The 17442-nt window shown below is 35.0% G+C and overlaps 1 protein-coding gene across 3 annotated transcripts in view; it reads left to right on the top strand.

The window, feature by feature from the left end:
• Nucleotides 1-2601: 2601 nt before the first annotated feature.
• Nucleotides 2602-17442, top strand: part of LOC117119744 (polyadenylate-binding protein 1-B-like) — a 25526-nt gene continuing 10685 nt past the window's right edge. Inside the window, exons 1-11 of one of the 3 annotated variants that reach the window (XM_033264605.1) lie at nucleotides 2602-2720; nucleotides 3461-3836; nucleotides 6526-6719; nucleotides 7249-7367; nucleotides 7728-7962; nucleotides 8754-8987; nucleotides 9747-9953; nucleotides 11166-11316; nucleotides 12371-12505; nucleotides 13093-13229; nucleotides 13537-13764. In XM_033264605.1, the coding sequence (XP_033120496.1) occupies nucleotides 3641-3836; nucleotides 6526-6719; nucleotides 7249-7367; nucleotides 7728-7962; nucleotides 8754-8987; nucleotides 9747-9953; nucleotides 11166-11316; nucleotides 12371-12505; nucleotides 13093-13229; nucleotides 13537-13764 (1836 nt within the window). In that variant the 5' untranslated portion in view covers nucleotides 2602-2720; nucleotides 3461-3640. Of the gene's footprint in view, nucleotides 2721-3460; nucleotides 3837-6525; nucleotides 6720-7248; nucleotides 7368-7727; nucleotides 7963-8753; nucleotides 8988-9746; nucleotides 9954-11165; nucleotides 11317-12370; nucleotides 12506-13092; nucleotides 13230-13536; nucleotides 13765-17442 lie in introns of those variants that run through there. The other 2 variants (XM_033264615.1, XM_033264624.1) reach the window with 2 other exon arrangements.

Below are 17442 nucleotides of genomic sequence, written 5' to 3'. Positions count from 1 at the left end.
ACTGTCTCTTATACACTTAATGCATATTGGTTTGGTAGACTATTTACAGTTTGTTTCAAAGACTTGCAGTACATGCATATAAAATGTTTAACGGTTTTCATTTAATTTTTGAATTGTTTGTTAAGCTATTGTTGGATAGAGTAAACTGAAAAAAGGAGGGATGTAGTGTACTCAAAGTTGTATATCGCCCTCTATTATTGTAAGAGCAGAACTAGTATCTTTGGTTGTGATGGTTGTTGAATATGGTGGATAATAAAGACAACCGGTTTGGATTACTTAGATGTGGCTTTGTTGTTCATTTGTCTCAGTGAGTGAATGAGAGACATAACAGAGTCCCTAAATATTAATGTATTATGCAAAACATGCATTTGGCTACACGATTTACACTATTATATGACAATTTCAGCTTGTATTATTAATCTAAAAAAATCCGGTTTTAACGCAGCTCCCTTGAGTCGCTCCCATCCGACCGCTTCTCAGCAGTTTATCGTTGTGCGCTACTACACCCATTTTGGTTCTAGTTGTGCACAGTGATAAATAATAGGATACATTTGAAATTATTGACGGGCAGTTTATCACTGTGCGCTACAATACCTATTTTGGTTCTAGTTGCTCACAGTGATAATGAATAGGATAAAATTCATTTCAGTTGATGGGCAGTGTATCGAATGCATAAGTTCACCTCATGCTCAAAATCAAACTTCCAAGTTGTAGAGTCCCTAAATATTAATGTATTATGCAAAACATGCCTTTAGCTACACGATGTACACTATTATATGACAATTTCAGCTTGTATATTAAGAAAAATTAGGTTTTACCGCAGCTCTCTCGAGTGGCTCCAATCCGATCGCTTCTCGGCCATCTTGTAAAGGAAATGGTTGCCAGAATCACATATATATGACTTATGCATTCGATACACTGCCCATAAACTGAATTGAATTTTATCCTATTCATTATCACTGTGCGCAACTAGAACCAAAATGGGTATAGTAGCGCACAGTGATAAACTGCACAGCACTAATTTCAATTGTATCCTATACATTATCACTGTGCGCAACTAGATCCAAAATGTGTATACCATTTTGGTTCTGTCAAATTTTTCCAATAATTTTAATGCAGACTTTAAAACAATACTACGGTATATAAAATGCTAGGAGGCCTTATGAATCTTCATGTGTATATTCAGTTTTTAGTGCTTGCCATGTGAGGTGAACAGTGTGTGACTAGCGAAAAAATGAACTTGATTAGCAGATGATTAGCTAGGCAAAGAGAGTACAGTATATTCTATAATACTGTCATCGAAAAATAGGCGTAATTGGGTACGTTCCACTCAATAATAAGAGTCATGTCATTTATATAGCCATCAAGCAAGGCATCATCCTCAGGACTTACAGTAGGCAAAGGCACATATACACACACACTACTGCTAGTCTTTGGTAATATTTATATGACAACACTTGCAATAAAAAAATTGAATATACTGTAAAACAAGAGGATTCATACAGGCCTAGCATTTTATATACCATAGTACTGCATTAAATGGCCCTGCATCAAAAGTAGATTCGAGAAATTTGACACTAATTAATAGGCCCTAATCACGAAGGGGACACTCATTCTCGATCTAGGCCTAGATTCTGTACCATGAGAGTGACGAAGTCTACAGTACGTAAAGTTTTGTGCATTCAAAGTATATGAATATTTTGGTCGGATAAGATAATCTTGGCATCTTGGACTAAAACTTGGGATGGTGGGATTGAGAACTTCAGACTTGGTAAGACCGTGTTTATGACTGATATATGCCACCCACACCTATGTCACTAGAGCAGGGCCGCCGCCAAAAGAAGAATCCAAGCAAGGCCTAGCTAAGCCTGCTTGATTGCTTAGATTCTTCACCAGCGAAGAATTTAAAAGCAAGACAAAAGAGGCGGATTCCCTAGAGGAATGCCAAGACTTTGGTACTGAAATCAGTCCTTGTTTGATAATGGTTATATATAGGCCTAGCTAAATGAAACTCTTTACTATAAAGTGGAACAATACGCCTATTTAACGATGACAGTAAAGTCAAACAATATTGTACTTTTGATGTTCTAATTTCCCAGTACATGGTTCTCCTTCCACCGCTCATTGCGGGTGATATGCAATGCCATGCCAGTCTTCAAAAAATGACGTCACGCACATTCTGGCACTTCATTGGGTGATGGTGACAGTGACGTAATGCCATTTACCGTACCTTTAGCAAAACGAAAAAACTATAGTATACAAAACAAGATAGTGATGTTCAAATGTACTGTTAGTTATTTTGCCAATTTTTTTAGGGTTTAGTTAAGTTAAACAATTAAATATACATGAAAATACATGTAATTTTGTGTTTCTCCTCAACAAAATTTTTTTTTTTCACCCTAACAGAATGGCTTTAGACAGCACCCTTGGCAAAATCTTGTCCTTGAGTGCTTCAGCTTCAGGGAGATGCGCATCCTCACCCCCACAAAGCTAAAATTCCCTGTGAAATAACCACCTGGCTGTCGAGGAGTTGCTCTTGGGGAACCCCCTTACGGAATTATTATTAAGGGCTTTGGTGTACTTTCATGTATAGACTATATTCTGATCCTAGCAGTAGTAGCTCCAGAAATTTGCTTTCAGACGGGCCAACCAGTAAGGGGTCCGAACCAAGTGGCTGCCTATTGTAGTGTCTTGGTCACAGTCACAGATTAAGATTCCTGGTAGGTTTCATGGGAAGAGATTTTATGGTTTATGGATGGTTCAAAATTGTGCTTGTGACCACAATATTAGGTGGGGATTCGGTCATAATAACTTAATTAGATCGACAAATTAATATTTTTGGTCGTCTGACGCCACAATGTGGTGTGGACTACAGAGGGGTCAGACATGAGATGGGTGGGGAAAATTACCTCTGTCACTAGATCGTAGCTGTAGATTTTATTTTATTACAACCATCATAATTGACATGTAACTTGGTCACTCTGCAAATATCATTCAAAGGCCACTTTCGACAATTCCATGACATGCCTTGTTGGCCTTGTTTCCAATAGCTGAACTATCTTCTAGTTCTAATGGTATACATTTTCATGGTGGCTTCTTTTTCCACAAGTATATCTACAGTATTGAATTATAGGACTACTATTATAGCTACTGTCGGTAGATGTTCCAAAGCAACCCACTCACTGGGATGGTAAGTTGTCAGTGTCTTGCACACTCACTACTTTTACTAAAGCTCTGTCCACACATCAAAATTTCTTTGACAAAAAACTGTTGTATGCCCATATAAAGTTATGATGTACCTATGGTCATGATGTGATGTCATCATGACCATATTTAGGCATGTCACATGTTTTTGTCAAATAAAATTTGATAGTCTGGACAGGCCTTTTGGCTATTATTAATATGATAATCAATAATTAAGTAATTACCAATTATTTCCATTCCACTTTTTGTTGTATAGATTTGTTGTGATTTTGAAGGTTTGAATCAACAAAAATATACCCTGTTGAATACATTTACCAGGGGTATCAAAGGAGAGTACTGTATTTTAGCAAAAAGGTATCACTTGAAAAAAGTCAACCATCATCTCATCACACTAAAGTGCATTTTGAAATTGTATATAGTCAAAAACGCTATCAAAATGAATGCACAAAGAGTCTCAAACTACCCTATTGCTTCGCTGTATGTTGGAGATTTGAATCCTGACGTCACAGAAGCTATGCTTTTTGAGAAATTCTCAACAGCTGGGCCTATTTTGTCCATACGTGTGTGTCGTGATGCGATCACCAGTCGCTCTTTTGGCTACGCCTACGTACAGTTTGAGCAGGCTGCAGATGGTAAGTTCTTTTTTACTTCAAGTCATCACTATTTCTGTGATGACTTTTATCAGACTAGCCTATCAGTGTCCCACTTTTTATTTCAGTATTTTCACAGTACAGTAGGCTTAGATACGCAATGATCAATGTGAAGTTGCACACTGTTCTGCATTGTCTGATGCATATTCTATTTATTTAAATATTTCCAAGCCAACAGTGAAAAATAGGATGGACACAAAATATATAATATAAACTCTAAAAATACAGAAACCCAAGCAAGACAATCTAAAAATACATTCCTTAACCCCTACCCCACCATGAACATAAAATCAAGAAACTAATCGCAGTCACAAAGGCAACTTACCCCGGGATACTTTTTAAAATGAGCGATCGGTATAAAACACTTTCAAAAGATATCAACGTTACAATTTTGATTGACAAAGTAATTTGATATTTTAATTTGTAATATACTTTTGTTAATAATTCAGTAGACCTAATATTATTATTTTATATTATCATATAGGTATAGGCCTAATATTTAAAAAGAACCTCCCTGAAACAATTTTTGTACCACAGATCTTATCTGTGGTTCCATGACCAAAATCAAATGCAGTTATGTTGGCACCTTCATCTAAATGCATCATCTTATATTTCACATTTTATTTTATTTTTTTTCCAGTTTCATTAAAGTACATAATACAATTGAAATTAAAACCATTTTTTTTATTTGTTCTGCTTTAATTTAACAGAAAATCTCCGACCAGTTGTGGCTTCAGAAATTTGCTGACAAGGGGTCCGACATGTCCGACAGCGGGTCCGAACCAAGCGGCCAACTATCCCCTCTCCCCCCCTTGCTGGTGCCACCACTGGCTCCAAACAAAACATTTGCAAAAACAAGTGTTATTTTTTATTTATTTTTTTTTTATTTGTAATTTGTTGTTGATTTGATGATGAATAAAAATCTGAATTAAATTGAATTTAGACCATGCTGAGCTTAAAAGTAATTTGGACATTTGATTTTATATTAATATTGCTAATACAGCATAAAAATCTTTTTTATATCCATGTATTATGACCCAGAACAAAATTATATCACAGATTTGCTACTTGTGTTAAACGAAACATATTTTTGATTGAATGATTTTCCCTGAGTGATTTTGTTATATCATAAAAAATCATATTCTATGGCTATGGAAATATTGAATTTTGAAAAAAATACAAATCAACTAACAAAAATCACCAAATATATAATAATGAGTCCACTAATAACGAAATACCTATTTGACAAAAAAATAACTTAATGCGGGATTGGGCAGCAACTATGTGCATTGATCATTGCATTGGCAGATCTAGGGGGGTGAATAGGGTAGCTAGCCACCCCCCTTCGGTGACCTTGAAAAAAAATATAGTCACTCGTCTTGTGTGTGTGTTTCTCATGTATACATGTTCCATGTAGTAGGCTACTCTCGTAAAACATACTTTCTATTCTAAACTTTTTTAACCACTATCAACCACCACTAATTGCGTCTGCTCTTCTGCTGTTATGTAAATATTCACAGCATTCTTGTCATGAGAAATGCTCTCTGGAGAAATGCTCTACCGCACCAGCATTGGTAATTTTCGGTTTCCTTATGTCCTTATATTATCTTTTTTCTTTCAAAAAGTGCCTCTTGAATTTAATAAGTTCCACTAAGAATCCCTCGATTTTCATCTATTTCCATAAGCACCCCCTCAATTTCCACTGTTTTCATAAGCACCCCGTTTAAATAAGCGCCCCTTCAAAAATGCAAAAAAATATTTTAAGCGCCCAGGCACTTATTCGTGCGAGTGCATTAATTTTGAGGATGTTAAGGTGTTTAATATTTTAAGCTCCCAGGCACTTATTTACGCGGGTACATTAATTTTGAGAATGTTAAGTTGTTTAAAGATGGGTTTAGGTGGTGCACGGTAATGAGAAAATGTAATAACATGGGCGGTGCGTTGAAATAAATTTATTTTGACTTGTCTAAATTGGGTGGATATTCAGCAGTCCAAATATCTTGTAGTAAAGTCGATATGGTTGTATAAGAGTATTGTATAACTAACATAAGAATTTTTTTATGGTAATATAACAATTCATTGAAATATATATAAATCTCTTATTCTTTGAAAATTAAATTGCAGGTTTGCCGAGCGTGGGGTTTTTTATTCCGCTTTTGTGAGTTGTGTCCCCTTGTTTCACCCAACCCTCAAATTTCCTGTTTTTTGGCAAATGTTTGAATGGCAATTTATACCGAAATGACCAAACAAGTTCCAGTTTCAAGTTTCTTTTATTAATAATTATCATATTCATAGCCAAGGCCTAATTACGAGGTGTTTAAATTTTTTAAACAGATTAGAGAACATTAAAAATTATAACAAAGCTTCTTTATTAAATAAAATATCGTACATAATAATATTAATTGGTTAAAATATGAAAATATCACTGTTAGCAATTAGTAACATTATTTACAGTTCTATTAATAAACTAAAAACAACCATAAATAGTGACTGCTATTTACTGGCTTCAATAAAATATAATTCAGTCATTTTTTGTTAAATTGGCAGTTTGATTTGTGATTTATAAGGACATGATAAACTTTTTCAACTCTCTGTATTTTTATTTTTTCATCTGTATAATGCATTTTAATATTCTTCTTTGTTGACATTTTCAAATCTTTTTAAAAATAAGCTGAGAGAGCACTAGACACCATGAACTTTGATGCCATCAAAGGGCGCCCTATTTGTATTATGTGGTCTAAGCGTGATCCAACTTTGCGTCGTACTGGCATGGGTAACGTCTTCATTAAAAACTTGGACAAATCAATTGATAACAAAGCTCTCTATGATACATTTTCGGCTTTTGGTAACGTCTTGTCTTGTAAGGTAGGTACATATACAAATACAGTATACTGTTTCAATATTTATGTATGCCTACATTTGAGGTTTATTGTAGTCTTGTGAAAAAGTATTGTCACTTACTAAAAAAATGTGATTGCCAGAAAACATTTCTTCAGGTCCCTTACAACACCCTAATGCATGGAAATTTAAATAAAATTTTCACAAATTATCTGGGATTCAGAAATCCATTACATTATATAGGCCTCGATATGCTACTTTGTTGGATCTTTCTGAGTTTATCCAGTGTACAGGTTTGTAGCTGTAGAAAACTAATGGTGGGTGGTAGATATTTTAAAGGCGGGTGATAACATTGGTAATCCCTATATATTAAGAGTGGATTTAAGGGATGGGAAAGTGGGTTAATAACGGTGGGTGGAGTGCAATGAAGCATTGGAGTGTGTGGAAAACTTAAAGATTGAGTGACTACATCCCTGAATAACCTTAATTATAGTTTCATTCATATACTGCCTCTTTTTTTTTTATTCTAATACATTTACATATCTAATGCATTTAGATTCAGTGCGATGAAAACAACGAATCTAAAGACCACGCCTTCGTTCATTTTGAGACCGAAGATGCCGCCTCTAAGGCCATCAGTAAAGTGAATGGCATGTTGCTCAATGGAAAAAAAGTGTAAGTGATAATTTTCATATCTGGAAATGAAAATTCTAAAGCCGAAAAGAGAACATAACTAAACAGAATTTGCCATAGTTGAATGAGATAATATGCATTCCAATATAAGAGGGGAAAGGATGTGTCATGTGTACTTTTTTTTTTTCTTTATTTATACACGGCAAAAAACCCAAATTCAACATAGAAAATACAAAATCAAATAGAAATTGTAAAAAGTTGTTCTTCCTTGAGTCCGTGGTTCAACAATAAAATTAATAATAATAATATTAATAATAGAAGTAACAAAAACAACAAATCATTAAACAACAACTGTTCAGTTTTAGAAACATGATTTTAATACCAGTCAACACTATCTCTCAGTTATGTAGGTCATTGGATTCCTCGCAAAGCCCGGGATGCTGACATGGGAGATAAGATGAAGAGCTACACAAATGTTTTTATAAGAAACTTGAGTGAAGATGTATCAGATGACCAGCTGATGAAAATGTTCTCCAAATATGGCAAGATTGTTAGTGCCAAAGTTATGCGAGACGATGGTGCTAAAAGCCGTGGCTTCGGTTTTGTGAGCTTTGAGGACCACGAAGCAGCATCACAGGTGACTTAAAATTTTATATTATGTAACATCCTTCTATTGTAAGTAAAATAAAAGTGCAGTACTTTACTGAAAAAGAAATCACATCTGGTGTCGTGGTTTTTTGAGAAAGAGGAGCTTATTAAACATTTAAAGTAGTAGAATGCAGTCAACCTAATAAAAGACTTGCTATCCATGCTGTTAGCCTCTGAATAATAATTTAAAAAAAATATTTAAAAAATAGGATTCAGAAATTAAACAGGAATATTTTCTTGTAGTATTTGTTACAAAATTATTGAATACTTACAGTAGATAAGCATTTTTTGATAGTGGTATGGAGGTGATGATTTCCATTCCGGATTTTCGTTGACATACAACATAGAAGTTTTTATTTGTATTCATACTGTCTGATCCACTGTCATTGATTAACAATAATGCTTCTCACATCACTTGATCATAATGGGTTCATAAAAAAAGCATTTAAGGTGATAATGCACTATTATCTTTAAAATATTTAGCTCATGCTTATTAGTTAGCAGTATCAGTTACATTAAGGTCATATTTGAACGATAATTTTTATCAAAGAGCAGTATACAAAGTATTATGTACTTGGTCAACATTTAAAAATTAATTACAGCCTTAATTTTCAATTGAAAGCTAATATCATACACAAAATATCACTGAGAAAGTTTACTATCTTTCTCTTTTTGTCTTTGCTCAGCATTGACAGTATATCGGTGGATTTTTGAAAAGTAAACAATAGATTTTCATTGGTTTTTAATAACAATAATTAAATGAAAAATTCTGTCTTACAGGCCACTCAGCAGTTGAAGAATGTTGATGTGGACGGTCGTACTTTGTATGTTGGACGTGCACAGAAGAAAGCAGAACGTCAAGCTGAGCTTAAACAGAAATATGAACGACTGAAAGCAGAGAGAATAAATCGCTTCCAGGGTGTTAACCTATACCTAAAGAACCTTGATGATGAAATTGATGACAAGCGGTTGCAGAATGAATTTGAAAAGTTTGGTACTATTACAAGTGCAAAGGTATTATAAAAATTGTCAGTGATGGTAATATTCACTTAAAAGATATTGTTTTAAATGGTGAAAGTTGGTACATTTGAAAAAAGATATAACAGATTATATACAATAAACTACTGAATCACTTAACTGGTAAAAGTGGAAGCATGCAATGCTAAGGGTTATGTGAGCAGTCCTGTGAACTGTAGGCCCAGTGTACACAATTGGCTCATTGTGCACTATAAAGAACCCAGTACATCTTTCGAGGCAAATAGGGGTTACAAGCATTTGCATCCCCTCTTGGAAAGAGGGAACTTCGAAATAATTGTCTCCATATCTTCGCTAATTAAATTAATCACCGTAATTTAGCTTACACTTGTGAATTTAGCTGGCGCTTAAAATGTACAATAACCATTTTACTACCCGACAAACTACGAACTTTATTCATTTGGCCTACATAATAGTTTCATCTTGCTGTACTATATACTCCATCATCACTGGCGCATGGTAACAACCAACTGATGCAGACCATTTCCGGTCACACATTACTCTCCATAACACAGCACCCCCTAGTTCCGTCGCCTCTGGATTAGTTAATGCTACTGTTTTTTTAATTTTCAACATATCTTTGGAGCATATTGTTATGTAGATCATTGCAAAAGTTGCCAGGTTAACAGCATTTGTGCTTCATAGTTTCATTATATATAGGCATGTTTATTTCATGTGTGAAATAAATTTAAATGACTGCTATTTTATTGAATTTTTAAAATGCTTTATTTACCTCAGGTTATGAGTGATGAGAAGGGAATCTCAAGAGGATTTGGGTTTGTGTGCTTTTCTTCCCCTGAAGAAGCAACTAAGGCTGTTACTGAGATGAATGGAAGAATCATTGCTACTAAACCTCTCTATGTAGCACTAGCACAGCGGAAAGAAGATCATAAGGCACAGCTGGCCGCCCAACACATGCAACGTATTGCAGGGATTAGAGTTCCCGTAAGATTTTATAAATTTTTGATTTTGCTCTATTATTGGTATTCAGTAACATCTCCCAATTACATACCCCTCCGTCGGAGTTCATAATTGAGAAAATTCGTAATTCAGAGAGTTTGAGTTTTCATAGCATCTCAGTGTGGTGGGGGTAGGCCTATTCTACAAAGTATAGGGCTAGGTAGGCCTAAGCCTTGCCATGGGAGCAAAATTTTGTCACGAAAATTGACTTGGATTTACCGTTTACTGCAACAAAATAGTACTTTACAGGAGCCAAAATTACCTGTGCTCACTGTGAAGTATTCATTTGAAGTGATTTTCGAATGAAAACATGACTAAATAATGGCCAAAACGAGTGTTATTATTTTCTTTTAAAAAAAATTTCGAATCCATGCAAATAGCACCCCCAATGAACAAAAACTGAGATTTACTGTACAGTATGCATGAACATGTATGCACAGCTGAAATGTAATATATCTCGGCTGAAAATGATTGATATGTCTTGCTTTAAACTTAGTTTTGTCACTTCATTGGTTTAAATATTTTCCTTAGTTGATACAAAATTTTACATTATTTTTGAAGACTTAAATACAATTTAAATTGTTTTTGTAGTTAAAAGCGATCTTTCGTAATGACGTCATTGTCACAAATTGGGTTCATAAAATCGACAGTTCGTAATTGGGAGTTGTTACTGTAGTTAAATATTTATGTACATACATCACAAGGCTAAGATTTACTTAAAAAAAGCAGCATAATAATGTTTATAAACAGTATATTGCCACACTCTACACAATAGCCTACTGGTGTTCTGTGATAATGGTACTGTAATGCTAATGTTAAGATATTTGTACAGTGCCTTCCACAATAGAATATTCTCAAGACGCTGACAGTATTCAGACCGCAAATCATATTGATAAACAGAAAAGAAAAAAAACGGGCTGTTCGCATTCTGAAGTGACACGGCAGCCTGAAATGGCATTAAACAAACCACGAACACAAAAGGGAAGGAAAATGTGCTCTCTGATGTTGAGATGGTGGTGTCTTCACCACAACCGTGTACATGCAGGTACCCCAGCAATCCAAAGAAGTTGATATATTACATATAATTTATGGCATGGTACTAAAAAATTAGATTGGCAATTATCTTTTTGTGGATCAAACCCATTTTGTACAAATTAAACATACAATTTTCAATATGAACCAATTTGTTTATAATAGGGGAATGCACAACAGATAAACCAGGTGTTTAACCCAGGGTTTGGGTACTTTACTCAAACCGTTCAGCCCCCACAAGCACGATTATACCCAGCAGGGCAGATGACCAAAATCAGAAACCCAAGGTGGAATGGTGCTAACCAACCAAGACCAGGTTTGTCATGTTTCATATTTCTAAATTGCTTAATTTTAATATATTTTTTTTCATCCTTTTGCTGCTTAAGTAGGGCCATTTCCAGGTATTTTATCACTGTTACGTAAAAAAATGTTCAAAATCGACTTTGTCCAACTTGAATAATTTCCAAGTTAATCTTATTTTACATGGAAAATTGTTTTGTTTTCCATTAATTAGCAGTATGCAAGTCAAATTTTATCCAGTCGAACAATTTTTTAATGTCATTTTAGATTCGTCTGTATTTTCCATTCCTTAGTTTTTTCTATATACAGTAGAACCCCTCATTTACGAACCCTGATTTTACAAATTCCCGATTTTACGAACGTCAAATCATATCATTGTCATAAAGTTCCTATTTCATGAACAAAACACACACCCGTGTCAAGAATTAATCGTTAGGAGCGGGTTGGAGTTATTGCCACAAGCACATGGATCGAGTGAAAAATGTTGTTGCTTTACTCGCCCTGTTGCGGCGCCCGATGGGCTGTGTTTCTTCGTAAGCTAGAAGATAAGTCATATATTATTGCCTGAGAAAAGTAGAATAATGTTTCTATACACATTAACAAGTATGTAAAGTACTGTACATTATTATGATCGTTATTTTGAATTTCTTTCGAGCGCAAGTTGGAGTTTTGGCTCCAATCTAACAAAATTTAAGTCCAGGCCTAGCCTAGCCCAGCCTATTGGTAGTGCAAATACATTGCAATTTCACACAACCCCGATTTTATGTACGAATGATTTTTATGAACACCTCTGGGCCCGTCCCGTACGTAAATGAGGGGTTCTACTGTACTGTATTTTTAATAAAACAGGGATTGTAATCAAAACATTTGCTGTTGCCAATAACAAAAAGTAAATGGAAAAAATTGACTCTGGCATCCTCTATAATAATTTTGCAACCATATACACATCTGTCTAATTGTAAAATTATATATTTTAGGTAATTCATAGCAAATTTTGTATAATGAAATGGTTGAGAGTTGGGAGTTGAAAAGTCAGAACTGGGAATGTATCTCATATTTTTTTCCTTTAGCTGGTCAACAAAGTGCAGGCTTCCAGCCCATGCCAAATACGCGTCCGTTTGCCCCGAGAGGAGGCAACCCAGCTATCCGCACTGCCAATCCTGCAAGAGTCCCTATTCCCCAGCAGCACCAGCAGCATGTGACAGGTAGGTAGCCAGTAACAGCATTCATATTTTATTGATTGCTACCAAAGGGTTGCAAATCATAAGTAAAACAAGCCTGACGTAAAGAATTACTACTTCTAGGAGATTAAAATTAGTTATTATAAAATGTGACTGGCTCCAGCAAAACCAGCCGTTTGTAGGAAAAAGTAAAATTAGTTTTTGGTGTTTTTGGATTCTGTATGCATTTTTCTTTAAAACAGTGTTTATTTGATAAAAATAGGTTGAATATTAGCGAAGTTATGAATATTTAATTCAATGGTCCAATATCAGCCATGTAGGTTTCGAGAAAACAGCTTCCAAAGATTCTAAAATTAATAGTTTATTAATATTTGTTTTGTTTTTGTTTTTTTATGTTAATATACTTTTCAGTTTGATTTAGTGACTGATATTTTCTTCAATATATCATCTTTTAGAAAATGCAAAAACATGAAAATGTTCAAAATTCTGATTCAAGACCGTTTTTGGTGCTTGTGGGAAATTAGGAATTGCAACAAATTGAGTGTTTTGCCATATCCGGTCACAAATGTCAATACAGCCCTGTACTAATCGTGAATTTTCTCTTCCAATAGGGGTGATCCCTCAGTCTGCTATCCGTGTTCCTGCCGCTCAAGGAATTCCAACTGTACCAGCTCAACAACGCCAAGTGAAGTATGCTAATGCTGTGCGCAATCAGACTGTTGCTAGTCAGTCTACTGGAATTCCTGTGGTAAGTTGTACAAACTATAAAGAGTTTACCCTGAATTGTAAATGATAAATGATCCATTCTTGTCTAAACTATAGCGAAAAATTACCATTGTGCATCAAGTTTTCTTATAAATTGCATTTCATGTTTGCTAATGAATTATACATCAGTCAGAAACACTGTACTAGCAAACTAAGAGAAACTACAGAAATTTAGTGTTATATTTTAAGGTTTGAAGTTTCAGTTTACCTTATAAATGTTATGGTTAGTGATGGAAAAAATATTGTATTAATATATAATGGCAGTATGCTATTTTGTTTTTGCTAATCAGGATGTTCCACAACAAGCTGTCCAAGTTCCTGGACAGGAGCCACTGACCCCATCCAGCCTGGCACAGGCCACCCCCCAGGAGCAGAAGCAGATGTTGGGTGAGCGTTTATACCATATTATTCAACCTAGCCATGGTGAGCGAGCTTGTAAAATCACTGGAATGTTGTTGGAGATTGACAACACTGAGTTGCTTCACATGTTGGAATCCCGTGACTCGTTGAGCGCAAAGGTAAATGTGTGATTTAGTTTTGTTTGTCCAAAATGAGTAGAGCTATTTTTACCATGTTCTATAAGGGAACGTGCACAAATGTTTAGTCGGCGTTAAATGTCGTTACTAACGTTTACGCGATGTACGAAGTCCCGTTATATGCAGCTAATTTGCATAAGCTATTTCGCGTTCAACGCGGAAGGTTAGACCATAGTAAAGACAATGAGTGCAGCGAAGGTTATCGCTTAACTCACGAACTGAACTGACTGGATCATACGAATACCAAGCATTCGTTCTACGATGTTTTGTATTGTATACAGCTGTGTTGCAGCACGCGGGGATCGTCAAAAAACACACTTTATGTTGATGATACTCGGCTTTGCCCTGTTCCTTCGATTGGGATATATTCAATCGGACAAGGAGAAGGAAAATAACATAGACCTAGGGGCCCAGGCGTACTAGTACTAGTAGGCCTATGCTGTCGTACTGGGTCGTTTGTATACAATTCCTACACATCACCCATCTCTTTAAAAAAACCCAAAAAACAATCACATACTGTAGGCCTACCTTTTTATATACAAGTTTTCCGTTTATTTATTTATTTACTTTTTTTTTGTCAACTATTCAACTTCGTTCCAATCGGCCTTCTAAAGCTGAGAGTTGCCTGTTTTTCTCAACTTTTTCTCTTGGATGCTTGACAGGACCTGCGTAGCGACAACCCCTGAGCCTAGGCCTAGCCTAGGTAATTTAAATCGTAATTGTAAATATCGCATTTGTTCGTGTTGCTTTTGTGAAAGCTAGAGAGATAGGCCTAGGCCTAGTAGACAATCGCGTTAATAATACCCCACAAATAATGAAACCGTATCCTTCTTGACACAACCACCTAGGGGCCTATGCCTAATCAAGACATGTTCGCGCGTGACAAGAAAATGCGTTTTGAGGAATATCAAGCTGTTTTTTTTGGGGGGTTTTTTTTTTAGTGCATCGTCGTATCACATGCTGTGGAGACACGAAGTATGCGCTAAATTTTTAGCTCAAGCGACCTGTTTTTCTTTTTTATATGGTAATATAGGCCTTATCGATCATTATAGGAAATCTATCGGGAACGATGCGAATTATTTCTCGGACAAGTCAACTCGGCCACAGTAAACTCGGCCACAAATAGTTATGATTATGCAGAATAAGATAATTTTATTAAAATGGATTTTATATTGCCTTTTTGAATCATTTTTCTTGAACATGACAACGATTGAAATAAAAGTAGTTTTAAGGCAGGCTCAGGTCGACACGGAACTCAACTCAACTCGTCGACATGAGCGCTCCGCGCAACTGAACGGAACTGACCGCATCTGAAACGACATGAGTCAAGTTGAGTTGAGTTCCTTTCAGTTGCCTATGTTCAACTTTTTGCGGAACTGAAAAAAGCGCGAAAAAATGCTAATTCGGAACTCAAAGGAACTGAAAACGTTGATCCTGATATTAATCGTAATCAAGATAAATTAACTTAAAAAAGATATTATACAGTATTACATACAATGTTTTGCTAATGGCAGATCTTTATTCTTTGTTTTAAAAAATATAGGCCATACTAGGTCAGATTTTTTATTCTAACACATTAACAAATAGGCCTAGGCTAGGCCTAATAATAATACTATCTAATAATAATAATACAGCATATACTTACCATATTCTAGCTAGCCTAGGCTAGGCCTAGAGTGTAGAAAAAAGGCAGGCTTCCTATGCCAGGCCTACTAGCCTACGTCTAACTATACGTACGACGAGTAAAGTCTTGACAACTATGGCATGCAGATCTCACTTCCAAAATCCATTTTTACGAATTATAAATAATCCAGTAATTCTTGGGAGTGTGCATTGTTTTTGAAGTTAGTTTTGTACAAATTCTTTAACAGTAGAACATTTATCTAGGGCCTATGCTTAGGCCTAGGTCAAGAAAAGCTAAATTCCTTTTTCAGAAAGTCCCTCTGTGCAGTGTAGTGTAGTGTTAAATTATGAATTCTATCAAAAGTATGCTGCTGCATTTGCATAATATTAAATTAATACATTTTTATAACATATTTGACAGCTGATTCATGTAAACATGGTCACGTATAAAATGCATTCGTGTATACTTGTTGTTGTTGTTTTTTCATATAGAAAAGTCGTCGACATAAAAGGGTGTACTGATTTTTAGTTTTAGTATTAAAGGTTGGTAGAAATGTATGATTAGGTGACTTAAAAAAATGGGTGTTAAAAATTTTGTTTACAATGCTACAAAACAACATAATACACTATAGACAAGTTTGGCGTAATATGAAGAAAACAAATCCTGATGTAATGCCGCCTCTGATTCAAACATGGAGAAATTTTAGACCTACATGTTCATACTAAAAAATATACATACTAAAAAATATAGCCGCCCGGTAGTTTTGGATCCTTGGGATATTTCAGGCGGAAAGAGTTTCTTGATAATATTGTGGGATTTTTTTTTTCATAAAAATCTGTTGGAATGAAAGGCTTGGGAGCAAAGTCCAAGAAGTTGAAGGGGAAAAGGGTGAATTAGTTGGATCATAGGTTTATGTTCATGTAGACCTAACATATAGGCCTAATCATCACATCTCAGTTTGGGAACTAAACATAAGGTAGTGAGTGACCCATGCTCTAAATACAATAGTTAAAATACACCTAAAATTAATCTATAATAAATGCCCACCTATACTCTAGTAGTAATATTAAACATTGGGTAACTAGTAGGTTAAAAAAAAACCAGCATCTTGCCGGTCATGTCTAACTAATTCAGCTAATAAAATACACTGGAATTATTTAAAAAAAAGAAAAAAAAAATCGATGTTATTTCATGTACAGACACAACTAATTCGAAACTTCGATCGATATTGGCTCAGTGTGGGAACTAGTTTATTTGTTGTTTATAGTAGTATTTAAGACGTTAAGTACCATAAACGACAAATAAATTGGTTCCCAGACTGAGCCAAAAACGTTCAAAAGACGTGTCTGTAAAAGGTTAACATGAAATAACAACTAGTTTATTTATAACGCCAATGTCTTCAGCTAACTTCACGATACACTGACAAAAAGCGTGAGATTGCAAATCCAAAGTGGATAGTTTATTGCAAAGTAAAGTAGAGGTGTTGTGGTCATGAAGTTCTTCTTTTTAGCTGCATCATTTTTTTTTTTTTGCCAGGCCTAGTTTTATTCAGATTGCAATACATCGAAAGTGTGGATCTCAACTCCCAAACCGCGGACGGAAATTAACACTACATTTTAAAATTATATTTACTGCATATGAAATTTTAAAGAAAAATAAACGTTTTCTCTTTTCATCCAAGTTTACTTCATTTCTTTCTTTCTTTCTTTTATTAATATTTCAAGAGAAAATATCCCACTCAACAAGGCTGATTTCCAGGGGAGTTCTCTTCTGGTTTTTTTTTTACTTATATTCTTTACATTGTTTGCACATAAATAATAACAATTGACATAAGCCTATTAAACATCATTTTCAATATGATATGTAATATAAAGACTTTTCATGCGACGCTTCGTGTGGCGCCAAACGCACTTTACAAAAAATATGAATACACATCGCAGCCCGTAAAATAAAGCTACTTTACTACCAGATTGTCACTTTGCTGCATGCTTGAATTGTAGTGCATAATTACTAGATACATGACTTAAGCGCTGTAC

The sequence above is a fragment of the Anneissia japonica genome, unplaced genomic scaffold (genome assembly GCF_011630105.1).
Source record: "Anneissia japonica isolate Jap-2015-1 unplaced genomic scaffold, ASM1163010v1 scaffold287752_len1182401_cov188, whole genome shotgun sequence".
In the NCBI taxonomy this organism is placed as follows: Eukaryota; Metazoa; Echinodermata; class Crinoidea; order Comatulida; family Comatulidae; genus Anneissia; species Anneissia japonica.
Note: the sequence above shows the minus strand (reverse complement) of the source record. Positions and strands in the feature narration are given on the sequence as shown.